Genomic DNA, 18991 nt, shown 5'->3' with positions numbered 1-18991 from the left:
GGCGTCCGCTAGACCTCAACCACCACCTCACGCCTTCGATACACTGTCGGCCACGCGCAAGAACGGGTACCTGGAAGAAGTCGCGTGCATAGGTCGAGCTACGCGTGGTTCCTGCTGCCTACTGTACCAGAGGAACGCCCCTACCATTTATATGCGAACCAAGACATCTCGCATCGGTACTCGTTCGGCCGTAAAGCAAGCAGGCACACGCCAGCCAGACACCTCCTGCCAAAATGGACAACTGGATGTATGCACCAGCCAATAGCGCAACAGGGGCCCATACCACCTCGTCGGCGACACACGCTTCTGTAGACAATGGTACTTCGACCAACTACTCGGCTATTCAAGCTGCGACATATCGAGATTCCACCTCACCAGCAGAAACTTCGCCCAAATCTTCCAACGCTGCGCCAAGGATACGGCGGCGGAATCGGCAGATCACATCATGTCTCGAGTGCCGCAGACGCAAGCTCAAGGTAGGTCGGTATGCCATGATTCGTGGCGATGCTCGCTAACCGCACCATGCGACCTGCAGTGCGACAAACAAGCACCATGTGTCAACTGTACAAGATTTCGCAGAGATTGCCTGTATCTGGCCCCTGCCACGGATCCTCAGTCCCAGCAGAAATTAGCTGAGATTAAGGAGAAAATGGGCATGCTAGAGAAGAACCTCGAAAGAGAGGTCGCAGCCCAAACGCAAAAGGGTCACTTGGGTGGCGGCAAAGTAACCAAGCTGACGCCGGAAGAGGTCAGGGCTCAGGAGGAAGCCGACGAAGAAGAAGTCAACGAAGACGAAGACAACCTGGAACCAACCCCACTGGCCACACAGGATAATGTCTACGAAGATAACGACGACGACGAGCTCATGGATCTGGGTGTGCAGATGGGCAAGATGCGCATCTCAGAACGAATCGGAGGCTGGATCCGCCCGAAGCTTGTCGACGAGATCACCGACACTCTTGAAGACGTGAAAGCAGGCAAGTCGCGCTTCTCAGAAACTCCATTAGTCAAAGATCACCGAGACCTGCGGCCAGGCATGGGACCCAAAATCCAGGCAACCCCCAAGTCCTTTATTGGTCCTGGTCCTGATTACATCGCTCCCGCCTCGAGTTTCTTCTTTCCCGGCACGAATATGAGCACCAGCCTCATCGACTACCTGCCGAGCAAGAGTGCTGCAGATCAGCTGGTGGCGCGATATTGGCATGCAGTGCACCACATGTGCAAAATCGTCCACCGGCCAACATTCGAGCAGCAGTACACTCAATTCTGGTCCCAAATCATGACAGGTACGGAGCCTGTCGCTTCGATTCAAGCAATCATCTTTGCTGCAATGTTCACCGCTGCTGTGAGCATGTCAAACGAGCAGGTAACGCAGAGGTTCGGCACATCGAAGAATACTCTAATAGACAGTCTGCGATCTGGAACAGAGTTTGCACTCGCCAAAGCGAATTTCTTGAGGACGACCAGAGTAGATACGATGCAAGCCTTTGTGATGTATCTGATACCTCTCGTGAGAGCGGAGGTGTCCAGAGCACACTCTGCACTAGTCGGTACCGCTATTCGACTCGCAGAATGCATGGGCCTGCACCGGGATGGCACACATTATTCCATGACACCGGTAGAAGTGCAGGTCCGCCGTCTGATATGGCATCAGCTTTGTTTTTTGGACATGAGAACCTGCGAGGCAACTGGCCCTCGACCGCAGATTCGTGCCGAAGACTACGATACCAAAATGCCATGGAACGTGGACGATGCAGACCTCATTGGAGAATACCCTGTAACGGAAGATCGTGACTACTGGACCGATACGACCTTCGAGCGAATACGAGCTGAATGTCAAGAAATGCGCCGAAGGGTTTGGTACGACATCGTGGCTGTGGACAAGAGGAAGAAGTCGCTCACATCCGTACTGGTCAAGGTACAGAAATTCATCACAAGCACAAGAGAAAAGTATCTCCCGATGCTCGACAATGCAATGCCATTGCAACGGGTGGCGGTCTTGATGCTAAACACCATGCATGGAGGGCTGCATCTGCAGGTTTTGCACCGCTACCTTTTCAGTACCACACAACGCATGCCTGATCGATTGAGGCAGGTCCTCATCGAGGCAGGACTCAATCAAATGGAGTGCTCTGTGGAATGGGAGAAGAGGCCTGATCTGGCCCCGTGGCTATGGTATCGAGGTGCATTTAATCAATACCACGCGGCACTACTACTGTTGGTGGAAGTCTATGCGTATCCTATGCGCAAGGAAGCGACCAGGATATGGACTTGTCTGGACTACATCTTCGAGGTCCCTTCACATTTGGCGCCGAAGCAGAAAGCCGAGCTCATATTGACGGACCTGAGGGACCGCATGGAGACCTTCCACCAGACACGCAAGATGAAGGTCTCGAACCAGATGCAACAACGCACTGGCGGTGCAGAGAAGCCTCACGCGCGGGTCCCAAGTGGTGTGAGCAACGATTCTGCTGTGCACGTGCAGCAACAGAACGATGGGATCACAGGTGTGATGGCGGTCTCTTTCCCACCCCAAAACTTCTCGCCACCTCCAGTTCAGCCAGACTCACAGTCGAGCGAAAGCGGAAGCAGGCATGGTAGTGTAGGAGCCCAAGCACGACCACAGCAACCCCAGAGCACGGATGTCGACATGCAGGAGATTGATTGGGTAAGTCCGCCAGAACTTCAACCACCCTTTTACATGCCACTAACACACTGTGCAGGCCGAATGGGAAAAAGTCTTCAATCCCGCCATCTACACAGGAGATCTCAACGTTCCAAACTTCGACATGGCCAATTTCACAGGAGCCAGCTTCACGGGTCAACCTCTCGATGGTTACGACTACAGCACAATGGCTGCTTCCAACATCAGCGCCATCGGCAATGCGAGCTACGCCGCTCCGAGAGCAGATGCGAGCTTCGATGGCACCTTTCGCGCTCCGAGTGTAGCCGATATGGCTGACGTGAATTTGTCTGGAGGGCCGACCTTACTGCCGGCACTGAGCTGGCAGAAGCAACGAGAACAATATGAACGGCAATTTCGAACGAATACTGGAGGTTATTAAGAAAAATGTACGGGCAGTGCCGGATTGCAACTCTGTCTTTGCGATGTATGATTTTTCCTTTATCTGCGTGCGCTGGCCGCAGAACCTTGCATTACAGTACTCATTCTTATTTGCCAACGCCTCGCGCGGAGGCCGTTGCTCCGTGGAGTATCGTGCCCAAGCCCAAGATCATTTACAGGTGGACATCTGGCAAAGAAGCAACTGGCGACATGTCGTCCTTCTCTTCATACCGCAGCGGTATGTTCTGACCCGGACAGAGCATGCTCTCAGCAGCGACCAATTCCGTCTGCCCGGTTCTGACGCACTCGCATGCTCGTGATTTCTGGAGTCGTCATCTTCTGCCCAGCCTGTTGGCGGTGAACGCTTCTGGTGTGATTTCTGCTTTCCGCACTCCAGCTGCCCGTTTCCTGCAACCGCTTTCAGTATCTCCTCTCCAACATACTGCCAACTCCTCGGCGAATTTGTTCCCATTCACTTCCCCCTCGTATGTCTCTTTTGCTCAGCCTTCGTCGTCCTTCTGCTTGTCAAGTTTCTGTTTGTCACATTTCTGTTTCTCAACCTCCTGCTTGTCGATTCTCTGCTTCCCGCAAGTATGAGAATAACAATCCGATCCATCTAATCCTCTCATGACCGAAGCATTATAATACTGCCATCTCCCATCCCGGTGCATCCATTCCACAACCGATACAGATTGCCTCCGTACATTCGCTGGTCGGCCCTTGACAGATAAGAGGCAGAATACTGCAAAACGGATATCAGCTCACGTTCATCTCTTTCTTGCCTCGCTCTTGCCTCGCCATCATATGTCCCAGAACTCGCACCACCACCACCACCACCAAGACATCCACCGCCCAAGGCACCCGGTAAGGTTAAGAACGGAAAAGATAGCAAAATTGCAGAACTCACCAATGGCATACCCCAACCTCTCATCCACATCCGCACTAACATCCACCACATCAATATGATACTCTGGATTCGCCTGCGTCACGGCGCGAAATTCATCCTCTTCTGCCTCATAACTATTCGTTTTCGGCAACTCGTCAATGTCTCCCTTGTAATTATTCGCGACGAGCTTTTTCGTTGCGGCGAAAGAGCGATTGTTGATGGAGAGGATTACAGCGCGGGAGAGCTTTTCGAGTTCTTGGGCGGCGGGTGAAGGAGGTTCTCTTTTCGCCGAGGAGGAGGAGGATTTCCGAGTGAAAGGGTTTGTGGTTGGGAGTTTCGTTGGAGGAGAGCACGACGACGAGGATAGTGGAGGAGGGTGATGGCTGGCGTTGAATGTATGATTCGAGTTTGGGAGGAGGATTTGGAGGGACGTGGTCATGGCTACAGGGTAGTGATGTCTGGTATCGAGGTGGGAGATCTGTCTTGACCAGGTGGTGACTTCTGGAGCCCTGTTCGTGAGGTTTCTGAAGCTCGCCTTGCTTGTATAGAGCTCTGCGCGCTGAAGATGCAGTCTTGATGGTGTTATCGCACAATCATGGTCTCAGCAAGCGTCGGACTGGAGAAGTCAGCAGTTTCAATCAAGCAAGAGGAACGAGAGAAAGGAAGCTCGACGACGGAACTAGCACCAAATCTAGGCCTCACAAGCAACTCATGACATCCAGTCATTCGCTTCGGGCCAACTACTTCACAGCAATTGGCGTTAGTCGGCGTACGCCCTACTTCATCAAATCCCAAGCCCTTACCCAAGAAGCCGAGCAAAGCAATCCTTCGCCTGAACTTTCCAGGCAGACGAACAACTACCGTATTAATTCCAGCTGATGTGTGACGAGTGTGACGCCAAACAAGCCACAGTCGTCGAAGACATGCCCCTCCTTTCACATTTCGGGCGATGCCAATGCTGATCGATCCATTCCTGGGCGCTCTATACGGCTTAGGCCTCGAATTTCAGGCCGAGCACAGAAGTAGGATGGCGTAATTCAGGCAGAAAGTCTAAAATGGTACACAGGAGCCGATAAGGATCTTCAAATGGTAAGTATTGCTGGCTTTGATATATTGATGGCTTTTCCGTCTTGGAAGGTGCATGCGACTTCGATGCTGAAATGCGGAGGTGAAGTGGAGTTTCTTCAATAGGGATGTACGCCACAGTAAAGTTTGTGCTCGACGTTTCACCAACTTCCTCGGCTCCTTTTGGGTATTCTCGTGATAACTCCAAATGGAAGGTCGATGAACAGGATCGTCTGTACATTGCCAAGGCTCGGTCCCTGGCATCTTTTCTGTGATGACGAGGTACTGTATAGGAGGCGAGAGACCGTCAAGGAAGTGCAGATTTGGTCTATGGGCAGCCTTCCCTTCTTCTCAGAGCCTTGATCTGATGTCGAAAGCGAGTCAGGTTGGCACCACAGATAGTTTTTGGTACTTCCATTTGAAGTCTCTTTCTGCTGCACAGTCCTGAAGAAGCATCGCTGTACAGTGTAGCTGGAGCGGGCCTCGCTTGACGAAGGCCTGAGGTTCGAGCACGAGGTGCCTATATTTCATCATGGCGGTTGTCGTGTCGCGTGGACTTGTAATTGTCTGCATGTGCGATATGTTTTTGTGCGGGGGAAATGTAATGTTTCGGAGTGGTCGTGAAGCAACGCCCAACGAGAACGCCCTCAAGGCAACGGCCACCAGTCGGCAATCGGGAGTCATGAAGTAGAAGTCACAGCATCTGCACACAGAAGTCGCTCGCTCGAAAGGGTCTGAGAAGAAGGCAGGACACAGACGTCCTTCCGAGAACTCACTCTCATGTACATCCACATCTATGCAGGTCAATTTGTCACACCCTGCCCGCAGAATGCTCATGCTCATGCAGTCCCCTCCATACACACCCACATCAACCTCCTACTCACTCCCCCCTCATCCCCTCCCTCAAATTCCTATACTTACTCATAGGATACTCCAAAACATTCCTCTCCTGCTGCAAGCCCCCATACCCCTTGAACACCCCATCCACAGTCCCAATGAGGCTGTTCGTTCCATTCACAGGAGTATCCCCACTCAACTCCCACCACATCGCACCTCCCAAACACAAACTCTTGATATACTCCGCCTTCTTCTTCGCAATCTCTGGTGTATCATAACTAACCATATAACAATCCCTCTCATCATACGCCCAACTAGCCACAATCTTGTCATCAGTATAGACTTGCCCAAAAGATTCGTTTCCAGCAAGAGCCTTATAATCCCAAACCCCAGCCTCCCAACTCCCATCAGTAGCTTTCGTGAAATTCTTCCCAGGACCCGTCGTATTCGCGAATGAGCGTCCATACAACGGCATTCCAAATGTTAACTTCTCTGGTTTCCATCCCGTTTCATTCAAGTAATACTGCATAGCACCTTCAGCGCTGAAATTCGTACTCCGAGGATTGTCAAGACTTTTGTACAAATTCGCTTGATGTCCGCTATAATCCGAAAAAGAACCAGCGTAGTCGTAAGCCATGAGATTGATGAAATCGACATAAGGTTCCATTGCTGCCATGTCGAAGTAAGGATAGTGATCGGGACCGGCGGGAACGGCCATGGTGAGGAGGAAATGCGGATTGCCGGTGAGGTTCCGAGAGTAATTATCGAGTTCTTTGCGGAATTCTTTGCAGGTGTCTACGAGGTCTTGGGCCTGTTTTGTGTTGTTGGGGTATTCCCAATCGATGTCGAGGCCGTCGAAGCCGAGGTCTTTGAGGAGTTGGACACTGGTCTTTGCAAAATTCTTTCGACCCTGCTCATTCGCAAGAGCAGGCGCAAAATATGATCGGATATTCCAGCCGCCGATCGAGAGGAGGGTTTTGAGGTTGCGGTTCTTCTTCTTCAGCAAGTAGAGTTGCTTCAGATTGCCATAAAGGTTCGATGTACTGTTGTCTTTGGCATCATCTGTATCAAACTTCTTCTGGACGTCTGCGAAAGGATCGCCGAGCGTAGCTTCACCGGTTTTGTTGTCGATGTTTGCGAATGCATACAGCAGGTGCGTGAGCTGTTCGGATTGAATGTTCTGAGGCGGCCAGTTGCGGGCGTAGATCGACCAGCTGATCATGTTGTCAGGATCTGCTTCAACATCATTTCTCGCACCACTTACCTGGCATAGTAGCCAACCGTCTTGAAGCCTTGTTGAACTCCATGGGCAGCAGCAGCCTGCTCATTCCCACTCCTCTTGGGCAGATCCACAGCCGCATGTAAATGACTGTGCTTGATAGGATGTCCTTTTAGTGGTCCAGCGGCCTCGACACACGTCGAGCTCAACAAGAGAGCCGGTATCAACACCGACAGTGACTGCGGCGAAAGCCAAAACATCTTGAGCTCTAACCCGAATCTTTTTGAAGAGAATCTTCCTCGTCTTTACTCGGCCGAAACAAAACCCCAATCCTGCGCGATAAAATCTTCTTAAAGGAGTGTAAAGCTTGCCAGAAGCTAAAAAGTTCGTCGTGATCCAAAAGAATGTGCAGGTGTTCTACGCCAGAATATAGTAGTCCCTCCTCGCGCTCGCGTAGTCGCTCCTCAGCAGCACAATCATTCTGGAAGCCCCGATCTCCAGGAAGAGGAAACATAGTTCAAACGCGCTACTGTCAGGGCGGCAAATTAAGTCCGGAGAAACGTGGGTGATGGGTTCCTGCAGGGAACTTCCTCAAATTTCGAAATGTCCAGTGAAGTTGTCAATGTCGCTGCAGAACGAGTTCTTCGACAACAACGCTCAGCGTGTCGTCTCCCAATGTCTCACCCATGGCGCTCACAACCTGGTGAATCCGCAGTTTAGCCGTCTTGTGGAATGGTGATCTGCTGGAGGAGAAGTGAAGTCAGCTCAAAAAAGTTCATACTAGACAGGGGCCGCTGTAGTCAGTGCTGTGTTTCAAGGTCAAAGCTTCTTGGACATTGGACGACTTCACTTACCAGGGTACCTGTGTGAGCGGCTGGCTATCGCCACAACCGCCGACATCCGGTCTGCGCATCCTCGATGCAATGCTCATCGATATCTGGTGGCCCAAGTCGCTTTGAGATGAAGTGCAGGTTCTAGACGTACCGATGTGCAACAAGTCAGCCAATCGTCGGTGCGTGTGGTCAGTCTTGGAACGAGTAATGGACCTAGCAAAATCGCTTTTAGAAGGCATCTCGGTTCATACGGGTCGGCGTGAGTCGCAGGCGCGATTTTCAGCCCGAAGTCGCATTGGGATGGCATTTTCGAGGCACAGTCCTAGCGGTCCTCTCGTTGCCGCAGGCAGAGTTGTCCTTCCATCGCAAGGCATCCTCCGCTAAGGCGGTGGCGAACTCCATCTGAACGAAGGCGATTTGTAAGTAAAGTCGTAGTATTGTTATTGATATTGTACTATATTGATACAAGGGGTATACAGCCAGATGCAAAGACAGATCCTCCTGCCACTATGCAGATGCGGCGCGTTAGATATGCATGAACAGATGCGACGCAGATGTCGGAATCGCAATTCTTTCTTCGTGACTGGATGTAGATGGCCTCTAGATGACGAGAATCTCGTTTGGGATATGGTCCGTTTTTGGGTCGTCTCTGATGATGGTATGGAATTCGTAGTCCGGTCGTCGTTGATACTGGACTGTAGCCGTGTGGCTGATATGTTGTGGTCATCAAGTAAATGGAAGGTGCGTGCGAACAAACAGTCTATCGCACGACGAGTGCGGGCCAGGAACGCGATTGTGCGTGTACCGAATCGTCCGCAATGTGAGTGCAAACATGCTCGTGGTACGTCGCTGATGTCGCGGAACTCCAGTCAATCCGCATGGTGTCGAATTAGTGAATTTTCCAGGTTGTCGTATCGGCCGGGCTGGGTTCATAAAGCACGGCGGCCGAGAAGATAGAAATACAGATTGAAGGCGGGGAACGAAGTGGAAGTGCGCCAGCCGCATGTGGAGATTTGGAGATCACCAGCACTTGAGTGCGCGCAATTTGTGCCACCAACGCTTGCGGCCGAGCTCCTCGCCAGGTTCCCAGTGTTGGTGAGGGTAGTAAGGCTCGGCAGGTAGTGCTTTCTCGTTGGGCGACGGTGGCAATGGGTCGAGCGGTCTTGTTCTCGATGTATACGAAGGCAGATTGGGCGTCAAACCTTCCAGATGTTGCTTGCGGGCTCCGACCACGCGTCGGACGAGGACTGTCTCATGGTTAGTAGTCTACCACAAATGCTGCTGGAGAGGAGGCGACGAACGAGCAAAGGTCTCTTCAATGTTGACCATTTCACGAGCGCTTGTCTCCATGAAGCCATAGCCTCGACTTCTCGCCCAGTTGAGGCCTTCTGTCGCACCAACCTGTCGAATGCCTTGCAGATCGCACTTGTTGCCAGCGACGATGCATACGGGTAGCACCTTTCCGCGCTCGAGACGCCTCTCACGTTCTTGCTCAATCAGCTCGTTAAACCACTCGAGGGAACGCAGAGAGCTCTGCTGCGTGATATCGTAGACCAGCAGGAATGCATCTGAATGCAAGTTGGAAGAGGACCATAGACTCCGATACTCTTCCTGACCGGCGGTGTCGGTCAATGCTAGCGAGAAAGTGGTGCCATCGATACTCCTCGTCACGGAATACGAGTCTTCGATGGTTGGATCGTACCTGCATCGCATGGCATTAGTCTGGTGTGTGCCGACTGGGATGTGTGGTATACGCACTCATGCGTCCATTCGCTGCGCACAAGACGCAATGTGATGGAACTCTTGCCGCATCCTCCGTCACCACAGATGGTGATGGAGATCTTGTTCGCGTCCTCTGCCATGTCGTCGTGAATCTCGTCAAGTATTAATGTATCGTCATGTGCCGGCGGGCGGGCCGAATCGCGGAAGGGTCGTCGAGGAATGGTAGGCGCAGAGAAAGTCGAGGAGCAGCAGGTGCGACTGGCTTAACCTGGTATTCGGCGTTGGTCGTGGGTTGCGCAAGAGCACAAACGCGCGAGGACTGCGCTCGAGTGCTGTGTTTCCCCTCGGGCGCAAGGCCGTTTGTTCGGCGAGGTACAGTTGTGCTGTCTGTCCTGCACGCACGGGAATGCAGCACCGCTGATGGCGTATGTCGACTCGGCTCCAATAGGCGATGCCGTGGTTGGACGCGGGGCTCTTTCTGCTGCAGCAACCCGTGTCCCTCTTCGTACGTCTCTTCAAACAGCAGCGCCGGATGGGTGTAGGTGGACTCGGAGGAGTGACCAGGAGGAGGGTGATCAATATACGGCCACGCGCGCACGTGTCGAGGGTCGTCGCGGTATTATGGTCAGGAGAATGGCGGCGGGCGGGCTGGTCTAGCGGGCCCAGCGCAACGGTTTTCTGGCGTCGTGCAGATCCGCGCGGCGTATTGCTCGTGAAGTTTGCGCTGCTGCGAACAGGCGAAGCAGCGGCAGCATGACGGGCAGCGCGACAACCAGCGGGCGCACGAAGGCAGCGGAACGTGGTGCTACCCAAGCCGTCTGCGCCCTCGGCAGCTCTCAGCTCCAGCCGACGTGGAGCAGCACCAGGATGTGCCCGTCGCCAGCATCTGGAGGGGCGCGCATTGTCTTCGCTCTCCGCCTCGACGCCGATCGTTCCTCAGCCGAAGCGCAGCGCTAAACCGCAACGGCGAGCTGTCAGGCACCGCATGTCCTGTTAGCCTCGACGGCTGCGTGCACTTTGCACTTCCTGCCCAATCCGCGCCCTCGCCAACCACTCTCTCCACATCAACGCAATCATTTTCGACATGTCGACCAGCAGCAGGGATGGCCGCACTGCAATCCGACCTGTTGACCGTACGCAAGGATGGGGCACATCACGACTCTGCTGGGCGGCGAGTGCGGCCACATGAGCCGGCGTGGTCCGGGATATCAGGAGCATGTCTCCTGCGACTCCTGCCCAACGCCAGAGCAAAACTCTTTCCCTCGTGCATATCGGCGCATAGGTTCATGCAGGCTTGCAGGTGCCGCGCATGACCATCTGCAGCGTGAGTTCTTCGGGGCGAACACCACTGCTTGATTGCGCTTCACCCGAGTGGCCCGCTTTGCACCTCACAAACGGCGCTCTACTGCTCTCGCTGACCGCGGGGCTCCTCTTCCACCGCCGCCCTACTGGAATGCGTGTCTCCTCCATGTGCCGTTGAACGTCTAACTGGCGGCAACGACCTGTCGAGGCATCCGCGCCGACTCGCGCCTCGTGTTCTCGAACAACTGACACGTGCTCAAACAACCAAACAGCTCCTGCTTCATCCGCTGCCACATTGCTCCATCCTGGACAGCACTCATGAGTTGCGGTGGGTATACGACGAGCTACACCTTCCCAATGTACAGTGTCCTGTCCCGGCTATTCTGTACAGAAGAAACACCCTCTGAAGGATTGGAGGAAGGTACGTACCTGTCCCGCCGCCGTGGCTCGGGTCAACTCTGCATGCACGCTATCCCTCTCTCGCACTTCACCACCTTTGTGCCCAGCGTCGCCTACATCGACCTGCCTGACCATCTCAAATACCTGCCCTGCTCTCCTGCGCATCTCCATCATGCGCTCCAAAGGGACCAGCCCAGCCCTATCGCGCCTGCACGCCTTCGCTCCGCGCCGAGAGCTATTACGCGACTCCCTTCCTCAGCGTGTGCCGAAGGTCGCAATGTGAGCAGCTGATGCGATTAATGCCTGCACATGGTCAGCCCTTCGCAGCCAGCAGGTCCTGTACTTCGGGGGCCACAGCGAGTGTTCGCCAATTGCAAAGAGGACATCACGCCTTGCAGACGCGCGACTTCGCCGAGTCAGCGCCAGTCCACGGCACATCAACCAGATAAGCAAAAGTGCCCAATCTCTGCAATGGAGGTTGATTTTGACTTCCCAGGCATGTCTGCCCTGCCTCGCGAATGCTGGTGCAAGTCAGATCTCCGCTTGGGATATTTTGGCCAAGCCATCTGCCAGACACCCAAGTGGCCATCACGCCCATGGAGTGATGGACCAGCACTCTTCGCAGCGATATTCGTATATGAGTGGCACGCAATGGCGATGGGGACTGTCACTCATATACGTGTGCCACACTACACATTCTCAAGCTCAGCGGCCGCAGTGTTCAGCCGGGGCGGCACTCACCTGCTCGTTGCAGCCCAACAATACAGACAGGGAGTGAATTGAGTCCCACTGGTCGAGCTGACCTGACCTGATACTGACTCCGTGGACCCAGTCACAGCCTTCGATCCTTGGTATTGCCTCCACGAGGGCATCACGCTGGCGAGAGTCACCGCTGGCGAGCAGCTCGAATGTGACACTCCACAGGACAGGTTACAGCATCACGACATTGTGGCGTCTGGTCAACTCGCTAAGCACATTGTTGCTCAATATCACTCGACATGCATCCAAAGGTCCCAGACAGAGCTTTGCATCGTCCAGGTTCCATGGACCAACTAATGCATGATTAATGCACAGAAGTTACGGAGAAGTGCCGAATGCCTCGTGACTTTCCTGGCGCATCTTGGAAACAACCATGTTTTGCATCTCCACGACGTTCGATTCCCGTTGTGCAGAAGCAGATGTAACAATTCCTAGTTCTCCCGTTTCCGACCACGTTTCATGCCTCTCGCAATACCGGTTTGCTCTCACGGAGCTTCCCCAATCGATACTAAATGTCATTCTTCAGCAGGAGGCCACTCTGCGCCGCATACTACTCAAGCCCACTGTTCAGGCTTCTCGGATGAACAATTCCAACGCGGGTGTCCAAGCCGAGGATCGCAGGGAGCCACGGAGGGTCTGAAGGATCCTTCGTTGGTGTACGCGCTTGTTGCCCATAACTTAATGCGCAGGAACCAGCACCGCTTCAAGAGTATTTGCTCAGGCCAAGAAAACACGTTCAGCACTCAACTCTTCCTTTCGCACCGAACAAAGTCCTAGGGCTCACGAAGATGCTGCCGACGACCCCTCTCTCCCTGTTGTTGCTGATTCCGAAACTCAATCTTCTCACTTGGCAATCCCGCCCTTAACAATCGGCAACTATCATGAACCAGCACAGGGTAGGAAAGGACATGCCACGCCGGCAGTGCCTAACGATACGCGACACTTTATCGCTTCCGCGAAAGCATACCCTTCGCTATCCGCGCCATTTTGAAGCTTGATGCGACTTCGCGTGGTGTTGCCAGTGGTCAAGGTCTGGCTACGAGCTCCACGTCTGCGCCTTACCACCAGTTCCATGTCTGCCCGAGACATCAAACGAGATATATGAATCCACGCTCACAAAAACTTTCGCTCAACATGACGCTCCGCACGATGATCGGAGCCGCAAGCCCAAAATGATCCACTGACATCAGGCTCCTTAGACTTCACTTGTCATGGCAATGGCTGTCTTCGCTTCACTACCGTGGCAGTTTACCTTCAAGACCTGCCCCTACCCTCCCAATGCTATCGAAGAAACAGCGCGCGAGGGCAAGAAATAACGCAATAAACCATGTATGTAAGGATCGGATCATACTTCGAAGTTATCGTGCCACGTTCCACACCACCATCACCACTACTCACTCGCCACTATTCTTCTAAGCCCCATGTCATCGCTCACACATCGAAAAAGCGCCAGGAGAGTGCTTCCTCTCCGTGGAACTCTCACGTAAAAGCACTTCATGTCCCAACAACCTCTATTACCAGAAGCAGGAAGAAGCCAGATGAGACTGCCGGCCAACTCTACAGACCACAAGTTCAGTAGTAGAAGCCGGTACATTAGCCACACCACCACCAATCGAACGCAAGAAAAATTGTCAGCTTGCTTCCTCTACCTACTTGCCGAATCCAAAACCCCACCCAGGACGCAGAAAAGCCCACAAGAGCAAATGTTCATAAAACGACAGGAAAATTTCATATAAAATTTCAGAGCAGCATCGCACTGGGTATCAAAAAAAATGTATAAAAAGAAAGGACAAATGCACACAAAAACACACAAACTTTCCTTCTCCTCCCCTCTTCTCATCACATCTCGCTTCCTACTCATCCTCCACTCCCATGCACAGTAAAAGCGTAAAAACAATGCCACAAAAACGACCACCCCTGTTCAGAAAACGTTCGCTCGTCTAATGCACCCACCCATCCTGTATCTTCCATCCTCTCCCGAAAAAAAGTATGCCAGTCATTCATTCACCATCGTAAAGCCCAGTTCAATCGTCTGGTAGAAGGTTTTTTTTTTCCAATTCCCTTCTTTACTTTCCTTCTATCTGCCAGAGCAGAAGGGAAAATGTCTTCCAAGTGTTCCCAATACCATCAATCCAAAAGTGATAGCAGTCATTCAAGTAATGTTCGTCATTCAACGAGGGAGCTCCAAAGCTGCCAAATACGTGATGAATCAAACGTGGCCCCCTAGGTTCAATAGATATTAGGCGTCCGAACAGCCACCGTGCTCGGATTCCAACATCGAGTCGATATCGTCGTGGTCTGGTGGGGAGGTGCTCCGGTCCCAGTCCGCAGCCTCGCGAGTCATGGCTCGATCCGGACTCGTTGTTGCCGGGTCCTGAAGGTGATCCAGCTCGGCCAACGCGACATTGCCGTAATGCGCCGTTCCCTGAACTGACAGCATATGAGGTTCCACAAGGCATATGCGAACCTCGCCGCTCGCGGTTGGGGCTGGGGCCAGACCTCCCAAGATCCTCGGTCTCTTGAGGCAATACGCCAAGGATGGAACGGAGTCCAGCATGGGACGATTGCCTGGCGCTCGCCTGGCTTTGTCCAAGGCTCGCTGGTGCCTTCTTAGCAAGTCAAGGTTGTCGGCGCGCAATGCAGGATCCGGATGTCCAATGCAATCGACGCAAAAATAGGCCAAGTGAGGGAACAGATCTCCAGCTCTGAGCTCAGGTAGACAGCACGATTGATGTTGAAATCTGCGATATTGAACGCAGGTAATCATCATGCCATCAAAATCCGAGAGGCCGCAGATGCATCGGACCTGGCCTTGAGGTGAGAGCGTGCGCTGTGTCTCACGATGAAATCCTGGTCCTCTCCATGGTGCGCATTCCAAGCAGTAATGCTCTGTCCCTAACTGTATCGGTCCTTTTGGGCACAATGGGTAGTAGCATTGCTGATGCTGGTAACGCAAACAACCCCGGCATAACAGTAAGCGACCACTCGGACCTGGGTAGCCACAAATGCAGCTAAAGCGCCCAACAGTAGTTGACATGTCAGGCTCGGGCAGCGTATGAATCTCTTCATTGTCAGAGCTGTCGACGTCCATCGGATCTTTGATTGACGATTCAGGTGGCGAATTATCCGCAATCGGATCCCTAATGGAAGATCCAGGTGCAGACCCAGGTGATGAAGTCTCAGCATCTGCGGTTGGAGTGTCACATTTGTCAAGGCTCGACTGCGTTTCTGCATCGATCGGAGCCAACGAAAGTATCTTGGACTGAACCGCATCCAGTGCGCCCTCCAATGGGTTGACCCGCTGAGACTTGCAAGCACGATTTGCAGCTGACAGAGCGATCGCTGTTGCGCGTTCACGGATACGCGGCGGAATTCTTTTACCGTGAGGCCCGGAATGCTGTGTTGATATGTGTGTCTTCAGATTGTCGCCCCTCGTGGAGGAGAACTTGCACCAATCGTATGGGCATTGTATAGCGACGGTGGCGCCGTGTCCTGCTTCGAGATGACGCTCGAGGCTTCTCTCGATCTGAAACCTTTTGTTGCAGCCTGGAATGGAACACATGAACTCGGAAGAGGGAGCCCTGACGGGGCCGTGATTGATTTCCCAATGGTGTCTGAGGTTTCTCGCACTGACGTCGTGGTGTGTGCATCCTTGCCAAGGACACTTCCAGCTCTTGTCGCGAGGCATCTCGGTGATGTCGCAAATGCTGGTATCGCGGATGGATGATCAGTTAAGCGATAGCGTTGTATGCAGTATGCAGGTGTACGATGGCAGAGGGGTCGAGTGAGAAAGTCTGTCGTCTCAGCACGAAGAGCACGAAGTTCCTCCACGGCAGAAGGTAGCAACATCCAGTACGGTTGGTCCCTCCCGACGTGCTTCTCAGTCAGGCTCAACGCCCTCATCAATCTTTCCAGGTACCCCGACTGCACCTTCCATCGTTGCAGAATGGCCATCTGGTCCTTGCGTTGGCCTTTGGGCAGTCTTTCCAGAAGGAGACTCCCTCACGCCTTCGCCATTGGCCGCGTTCGGGCTCTGCTCGGTTTTGACATTGGGGTTGAGGTTGCTTGAATGTCGCGGAGACGCGGATGCTCGGCTCGCTTTGTCGCTTTGAGCGCTCGACGTCCTCGGTGACACGCGGCCGTTCTGCTCGTGCACCTGTCAGTACTTGCTCAGTACGCGGTGCCACAATATCAGTTGTCAGCATTGACTTACAAGTTTGGCCCAGCGCAGACCGCAGCTGTTGCAGAGATCACGCTGCCCGCTCGGTCCTCTCCTCCATTCGGGTGTGACACGCGTGTGGCAGTTGGCACAATCTTTCTGCTGGTTACCTGCGCCCTTTCTTCGCTTCCGCTTCTTCTTGGCTGCGATTAGCGATTGCACTTCTTCGGCAAGCATGCGGTTCCGCTTCTCGAGCTGTCTGATCTCATACTGCCACGATGACGATTTGGTGGTCTTCAGCTCGTCAAACAAATTATCGTCCGAAGCCAATGATTGATCTTGGCGGCCAATCAACAGCCCATTGACCCCAGCATAAGTGACAGCCGAGTCGTTCGTAGTTGGATACATATTTGATGCACCAGAATTGGGGGTAGCGTCTCCATCTCGAGTTGCGCCGCTGTTGCCAGATTGTGCCCCACCAGCGCCAGAGTGAATTGACTCCGATGAGTCCTTCTTTTGATATAATTGGGGTCGACCAGAGGAGTGTCCACGCGAGAACTTGATGAGCCTCGTTTGTGCGACGATAAAGGTGGGCTTTTGGCCCTCAAGTGCGTCCCCCGGATACAGTGTCGTATATGCTGACAGAACTTGACCTCTGCGATTGATCAACTCGTGCTTGACCGATGCCTTCTTGCCTGTCCGAGCATGCTCAAGAATCCTGCCGAACTGCGATTTCGATTCTGTACGCATGAGCGTTTGGATGCTGATTCCGACAAGCTCATCGGGCTGGCGGTCGAGCAGTTGTCGCACATTAGAAGAGACAAACAAGAACATCCCAGATGTCGACATCTTCGTCCAGAGTTCGTTCTCGCCGATGCCGCCGGCGGAGATGATCTCACTTTTGCTCAATGTGTACACTGGTCGCTCACGTCCCACCATGATGATCGATTTACGACCCTTGCCTTGCTCTGTGTGCAACGATCCGTGGCCTTCAAACCACATGTAGCCACTGTTCTTTCGTCGAATACGGAACACCACATTTACGGAAGCGCCGGTTGATGTGTCCTTCAATTCTCGAGTGACGGGAACGATGTCGCTGGGATGGCACACAGAACTAAGCGCAGTACCAATGATCTCGCTTGCTTCGTACTCGAGAACACGCAGTGCAGAAGGGGAGATCCATTGAAAGAGGCCCTTGAGCGAGAGAACGTGTACGACATCGTCTGTGTTCTCGAGCAGGACTTTGTCCCACATTCGCTTCGCATATTCTGACTCGCCACTACCGATGGTGCTCAGGATGGCCGAGACATCGTCGCGTGGCACAGTCTGCCCAGTTTCTGCCTTCATGGATGGATCGGGGGCATTCATCACATAGCGTGGCATCGTCATGCCACGTTGGTAGTTGATAGAGTAAGAGCCATCTATTCAGCATGTCAGTAATACGCCATCGAGACACGGCGACCTACATACCAGGATTCTTATTTGTAACGGCGTTCGGCTGCTCCACCAGATCAACCTGGAACCCGACGAAAAATTTCACCTGGTCAGTGTCCCACGTGATGGGAATCATGGTCAGCAGATTCATAAAAGGCTGGCCCCCTCGTCGATAGTTGATTAGCGATATTTGCGCTTCCCGACGAAGGTTGATCATGTTCTTCAGGTAGAGTACGGAGTCGTCGTCGACGTATTTCCGCCTTATGCCAGGCGCAACATTCCCGTCGGGTGACTGCAGGAACCGGCAGTTGCGGCCAAGAATCATGTGTTTCGTGTAACCTGTCAGCCTCTCAAAGTTCTCCGAGCAGTATACGATTGGAAAATCGTCCTTTTCGGCATCGCACACCACGAAAGCGCAAGACAAATCGACAGATCCAATGTTGATTTCGGGATTAGGCCTTGTAGCGACTCGCATCTGCCTTGATTAGCTGCCTGCAAGTACGAAGAGGTTGGTTTCACTCACGAGAACGCCGAGCATATCAAATCCGGTCGAAGAATAAGCGTTCTTGTACACTGATTGTGTATGAGGCTTGCCAGTCATGGTCGATGGCCACCCCCCTTCAGGCATGTCCCAAGGAAAATTTTGGTTATTGTTGGAAAGTGCAGTCCAGTTGGACATTCTGAGAGACACTTTGGGACAGCATATCAGGTGACATAGGTCATGTGACGTTAGGTCACATGACTAAGCTGATGCCCTATCTCAGGAGTGAGATGCAACCTGTAACTAACTAACACAATCAACTCGGTTGGTTCCTACCTATCGCCTCTACTTCTACTGCGCTATACGCCTTACGATCCGACCTGCCGACTACACAACTCGACAGGTTATGAGCCCGGGTTTGCAGAGAGGCCCTAGGTAGAAAGAGTTAGCCTTCTCATCCTCAAAGTAACACCTGTTACCTCTTGTAGGACCTGCAGTATCGACAAGACAGAGAAGTAGGAAAAGAGCATAAGGGAGACTGGAGGCAGATCCCATCTGCACTGCCTAGAAGCTTTGGAAGATCCTGGTTGCAAACCAGAAGTTCCCAAAGGGCAGGTAAGACAGAGAAAAGCCTAGTGAGGCACACTCTGCTTTGAAAGAGAAGCACATCAAAGGAGTGTAAAGAGGAAAGGATAAGCCTTGGATTGCAGCACCCAAGTGGATAAGACTGGGCCCAAGCACTAAGTACTGCCAATACCTCAGAACTGGCCAGTAGTGCCCTTCTGAGAAGGTGGATCTTTTGGAGGTTCTCCACCTAAGAACCTAGCCAAC

General features: G+C 53.0%; 4 protein-coding genes across 4 annotated transcripts; 1 reads left to right on the top strand and 3 right to left on the bottom strand.

The window, feature by feature from the left end:
* Window positions 1-233: 233 nt before the first annotated feature.
* On the top strand, window positions 234-3065 carry CKM354_000132400 (uncharacterized protein; the record flags this gene model as incomplete). Its single annotated transcript, XM_044796446.1, has 3 exons — window positions 234-476; window positions 536-2668; window positions 2724-3065. 3 exons carry the CDS (start codon window positions 234-236, stop codon window positions 3063-3065), a joined length of 2718 nt encoding a protein of 905 aa, XP_044652381.1.
* A 2830-nt stretch (window positions 3066-5895) lies between these two features.
* CKM354_000132300 (uncharacterized protein) lies at window positions 5896-7331 on the bottom strand (the record flags this gene model as incomplete). Its single annotated transcript, XM_044796445.1, has 2 exons — window positions 5896-7066; window positions 7117-7331. The coding sequence occupies 2 exons, from the start codon at window positions 7329-7331 to the stop codon at window positions 5896-5898; spliced, it is 1386 nt and encodes a 461-aa protein (XP_044652380.1).
* Window positions 7332-8924: 1593 nt separating this feature from the next.
* CKM354_000132200 (uncharacterized protein) lies at window positions 8925-9766 on the bottom strand (the record flags this gene model as incomplete). Its single annotated transcript, XM_044796444.1, has 3 exons — window positions 8925-9151; window positions 9206-9606; window positions 9663-9766. The coding sequence occupies 3 exons, from the start codon at window positions 9764-9766 to the stop codon at window positions 8925-8927; spliced, it is 732 nt and encodes a 243-aa protein (XP_044652379.1).
* A 6200-nt stretch (window positions 9767-15966) lies between these two features.
* On the bottom strand, window positions 15967-18358 carry CKM354_000132100 (uncharacterized protein; the record flags this gene model as incomplete). The annotated part of the gene is made up of 4 exons (XM_044796443.1): window positions 15967-16230; window positions 16300-17666; window positions 17716-18154; window positions 18203-18358. The coding sequence occupies 4 exons, from the start codon at window positions 18356-18358 to the stop codon at window positions 15967-15969; spliced, it is 2226 nt and encodes a 741-aa protein (XP_044652378.1).
* Window positions 18359-18991: the final 633 nt, after the last annotated feature.

This window comes from Cercospora kikuchii (genome assembly GCF_019650295.1).
Source record: "Cercospora kikuchii DNA, contig_00001, whole genome shotgun sequence".
Lineage (NCBI taxonomy): Eukaryota > Fungi > Ascomycota > Dothideomycetes > Mycosphaerellales > Mycosphaerellaceae > Cercospora > Cercospora kikuchii.
The sequence above is the reverse complement of the archived record's forward strand: the minus strand, read 5'-3'. Positions and strand labels throughout refer to the sequence as shown.